The 4,832-nt window shown below is 40.9% G+C and overlaps 1 protein-coding gene across 1 annotated transcript in view; it reads right to left on the reverse strand.

Annotated features, from left to right (window-relative positions):
* GNB4 (guanine nucleotide binding protein (G protein), beta polypeptide 4) overlaps positions 1 to 4,149 on the reverse strand; it is a 33,110-nt gene extending 28,961 nt beyond the window's left edge. The window contains exon 1 of the mRNA XM_006884023.1: positions 4,079 to 4,149. Within this exon, the coding sequence (XP_006884085.1) occupies positions 4,079 to 4,135 (57 nt within the window). The 5' untranslated portion in view covers positions 4,136 to 4,149. The remainder of the gene's footprint in view (positions 1 to 4,078) is intronic.
* Positions 4,150 to 4,832: the final 683 nt, after the last annotated feature.

Consider the following 4,832-nt stretch of genomic DNA (forward strand, 5'->3'; position numbering starts at 1 on the left):
CATTTTACACTCCCACCAACAGTGAATAAGGGTTCCAGTCTCTCCACAACCTCGCCAGCATTTGTTGCTTGCTGTTCTGTTAAATTTTGCTAGTCTTACCAAGCTTGTTTTAATCAGGGAGCTCCACCAAAAACACTATCCACCATGGGTAACCATTATCACATTTGACACATCAGTGTCACAGTGTTCAACATCACAGAAACCACAAGTTACCTCAGTACAGCAAGTGGACAGACCAGGGCTATACAACCTAGAAGAATGTTTGACTGAGGGCCCTACAGAATTTAAGAACCAAAGCATGGCTCAAACTCCATGGGCTCTGTCATTCCAAATTTCTCCATAATCATGCATTCTCATTGGCTCTCACCACCCAAAATTGCCTATCTGGAAGCATTCCGCCGCTTCTTGAACCTCTTCCTATTCTGATGCCACACAGAGGCTAACTTCTTTAATATCTGTCCACCATATAGACTGAGAACACACGCGGAAAGGATATATAAACAGAAGATGAACAAAGACCTCAAGCCTTTCTTGAACTATCATCATTTCTCCAAGTTTTTAGACTTCCCAGAGGCATGTAGCTTAGGAAGCAGATGCCAGTCCTGCTTCCAAACCTGAATTAATCTGGGAACTCCAACAAACACTGTCCATGATGGGTAGCCAATTATGGTGTTTGACGCACCTATGGCCCTATGGTGCTCCAGAATAGTACCGACTATACCATGAACTACTATGAGAACCAAAAGGTTTGTCTTTGAGAGAGTGAAACCAGATTTTCCCCTGGAGGCAAGGATTCTGAAGCTCTAAGTGATGTACTCTGGGCATGTTGCGAGGTGGGACCAATCTCTGAAGAGGGACATCATGCTTGGGAGGGTGGAGTGATAGTGAAAGAGAGGAAGACTCTGGATGAGATAGATTGACTCAGTGACTAGGGTAATAGAGGTAGGTGTGCTGGAGACAATAAGATTGGCTCAGGATAGAGCAGAGTTCAGAGGGTCACAATGACTTGCAAACGACTCGATGGCTCATAACAACAACAACAACATATAGCTATAATGTTTGTTCCTTTTTTATTGTTCCTCACTTATAAATTGCATTAAGTCTTCTGAAAGAAATATTTACTAAAGGTTCATAAGGATGCATAAAGATGACAGAAGACTTGATGCCATTAAGTTGTGGTGTTAGAGAAAAGTACTGAAAACCCTAGGAACTGCCAAGAACAAACAAGTCTCTCTTGGAGCATGTATAACCAGGGTGCTCCTTAGAAGAAAAAAAACCTGTTTAATACGCATTGGGCATTTTGCCAGGAGGGGCCATTTCTTGAAAAAAGGACATCATGCCGAGAAAGGTGGAGGGTCAGAGAAAGAGAGGAAGACCCTCAACAAGGCAGATTGGCAGTGACCGTAGGCTGAGGCTTAACAGAGATAGTGAGGATTGCACAGGGCAGGGCAGGGTTCAGATAGTGTTCACAGGGTCACTATGAATTACATACAGCTCAAGGGCATCTAACAGCAACATCTAGGGATGTTCTCACTGGGGAAGGCTGCAGCAGAATTTCAAGAATGGGTATTGTCCAAGCTTTGGATTGAAGTCCTTCATTTACATTTGTTAGTTGTTTCAACCTTTATGTCCTCAAGCTAGAAGCAGTCAGTTGCCAGGCTACTCACAAGTCTCTCTCCTCTGCCTTGCTCATCAAAAGCAGCTTTCGGGGAAGATGACAGTTCTATATCCTTTTATTTTTAGCTCTGTCTTCCTTGCTATCCCTCAGGGCTAATGAAGACCAGGGAAGCATCTGTTTCCATTGTTCCAAACAAGCAATTGTTGATGCTATGCCCTAAGGGACTGCTACCTGCTTTGCCTAAGATTTATACCTGCAGACATCCTCTCCAGAATCTACCCACACCCTGTTGTACTTGACAAGGCTTCTATTATTCTCATTCTATTATGGTTTGAAATTCCATACATCTTTCAGGTTACTGAAGATAGCACTTGTGTTTGTTTCTCAAGTTCTTCACTGTTTTGAGTTAATTCTGTAAGAATAATATCTATCAGACATGTCTTCACACTCTTTTTGAAACCAAGAAAGCCACTAATAATGTTTAATGTTTTTTTGCAATCTAATGCTGTTTTGGAGGCTGTATGTAGGTGGTACTAACAGGTACCACGTTTGGCTGAACTAACACCTGAAAGGCAGAAGGATCTAGTTCACCCAGAGATACTGTGGAATAAAAGTCCTAGCTATATCTACTTCCAAAATAACCACCTTTGAAAACCCTAAGGAACACAGTGCTCTGAAATGGCCAAATTTCCAAGAGGCAGAGTCAACCCAACAGCAAATGATACTTTCATTTTTTTTTCCATAAAAAATAACATCTGTCATTAAAAGACTAAATGTTAAACAGATTCTTGAACTGGTGGTTCATAGCCATCAGCTCATTCAACTTTATCACCTGCCTCATCTCCAGTAGCTTTTCCAGAGCTTCCCCCTTCACCATGAAGCTCCATGAGTTTGCCCAATTCAAACTTGAGCTTCTTTAGCATTTTTACTTTTCTAACAAATACATCACGGAGAGGATCAATAGACTGGCGAGCCTTTTCTGTCTCCCCCAATGCTGTCTGGAATCAATTTATTAACCATCTCTTTCAAGTCATTTGTCTGCACCTCTCGGACCATGATTTTTATAATTTTCTTCCGGATTTGGCGGACCTATTGGTGCTGAGCCTAAGATGTCTTCTGAATCTGATAGTTGCAGGATTTCTTTTTGTAAAACCAACACGAAACAGAGGAAGCAAATAACCATCGGTAGTCTTGACATCAACTAGAGATTAATAACCTATATATTACAATGTAGTTATATCTGCCTCCTTATATTGCACCAATAATCAAACTGTAATTCTAGCTTTATGAATATGAAGGTAATTATGCCTTTTAGCAGGGATGCATTTATGTGTATGTGCATCAGGATATACGTGTATGTGTGTGTGTGCTCAAAGTATTAACTGTATATTTAATAATATTAAATTTTATATATATATATATATATATAATATTAACTTCTTGCTTGTTGTTGATTGTCTTCGAGTCGAGCACAACTCCTAGGGACCCTATGAACAAAAGGCCTGAAACTTTTCTATAACTATCAACATTTATCAAAGTTCATAGTTTCCAGAGTCATGTTGTTTAGGAAGTGGATGCCACTCCTGCTTCCAAATTAACTTCTTAGGGATGCACAAATCATTAATGTACATAGATCATTGTTAGGAACAAACCTGGAAGAATTTATTTCCAGCCTCATAAATTATTTCATATAGGCTGGTAAGTTAATGACTAATTCTGTACATCGCTGTGGGGTGAAGGACCTAGTACTGTCCCATGGGAGGTGGCCTCTGGCCTTGGATCTGGAGAAATAAATAACCCTTCAAGCAACTGGAATACCTTGGTCTGGGGTTTCCTGGCCACATATGACAATTTGTTCTGGTGATAGGGGCAGCCGAGATCAGAAGATTCTCCTGGGAGGTAGATCAGCCGGGATCAGGAGGCTGTTCATGCAGGACTGGCTGACCACCCAACCTGCTGGCTGACAGGAAAACCTCCTTGGTCTTGGGAGGGCAGCACAGCCATTGGGAGATGGAAGCTCCAAGTTAGGAATCATTTCAGACCACACCCAATTTATCTCTTTATTTGTATATATGTTTTGGTTATAATGCCGTCATAAACAGGGTATATCCTTCATAAATTCTGTGAGTTGTTCCAGTGAACAATCAACCCCAAAAGTGCAATTGGAGCCAGCAGATCATGAAGCTGGGGAGTCACGCGGGCTGCACAGGCTCAAGGCGGGAGTCTGCCCCTTTTACAGTCTGAGGATGGTGCCTTCTTGCTGTGAGTTCTGAGTGGCCAAGAGTCAAGGAAAGAAAAAAGTACTGCCTGGGCGACTGGCGAAGAGGATGAAGAAATGGGGACGTGAGGCCCAGCTCAGTGGCCACATTGTGGGCATTAGTCTCCTGCTGATCTTTATAGCATAAACGTGGATGCTGAATAAGTGTTAACATTTCAAAACAAAACTTCACTCCCACTCACCTGGATCTGACTTCGCAGTTGTTCGGCTTCCTGCCTCAGCTGTTCCAGTTCACTCATCCTTCAATCTGTATCTCACCAATTAGCAAGTGAAAAGAACTGTTAAGGAGAGGGAGAGAAAGATTCAGTTCTTTACCTATGGATCAATCTTTTTTTACAGATTATTCACATCTAGATTTTCTTTGGACCTAAAAAGATAGCAGATTATTATTAAAACTCAAAGTGGATTAATAAACAATTAGTAGACAAGTAGAGAGAATAATTACTATGAAACTCTTAATACTTATCATGTAGATTTACCAGTTGTTACTATTTTATTACAGTTTTTTCAATGTTTCCTTTCTTAAGAAATTTTAAAAACTCTTGCCTAAACATGGCTCCATAACCTCAGGTGGAATTCTGAATTCTCCAACCTTATTCATATGCAAAAACTGGCTACATTTAAGCAAGCTTTGTGGGAAGGGAAAGGGCATTTAATAAGAAAAAGGGCTAAGGAATGCTTCTAAGCTGCAACATTAGAACACTTATGACGTCTGTGTCAGATAATCACAAATGTTCTCTGGCCCTCTAAAAGGAAATATTAAAGCTACCTTTTCCTCCCACTGCTAAAAAGAACCGCCCTTTCACTTCTATGGAACAAAGCAAAACAACAACAAAAAACTTTTTAGTTTTGTCACTTAACAGAGAGAACATTCTAGTTATTGAGACTTCCTGTGTTGACCTTTCCCCCTCTCCCAACAATGGCTGAACTACTGAG

This window comes from Elephantulus edwardii, unplaced genomic scaffold (assembly GCF_000299155.1).
Source record: "Elephantulus edwardii isolate Elephantulus edwardi_28Jun2011 unplaced genomic scaffold, EleEdw1.0 scaffold00031, whole genome shotgun sequence".
In the NCBI taxonomy this organism is placed as follows: domain Eukaryota; kingdom Metazoa; phylum Chordata; class Mammalia; order Macroscelidea; family Macroscelididae; genus Elephantulus; species Elephantulus edwardii.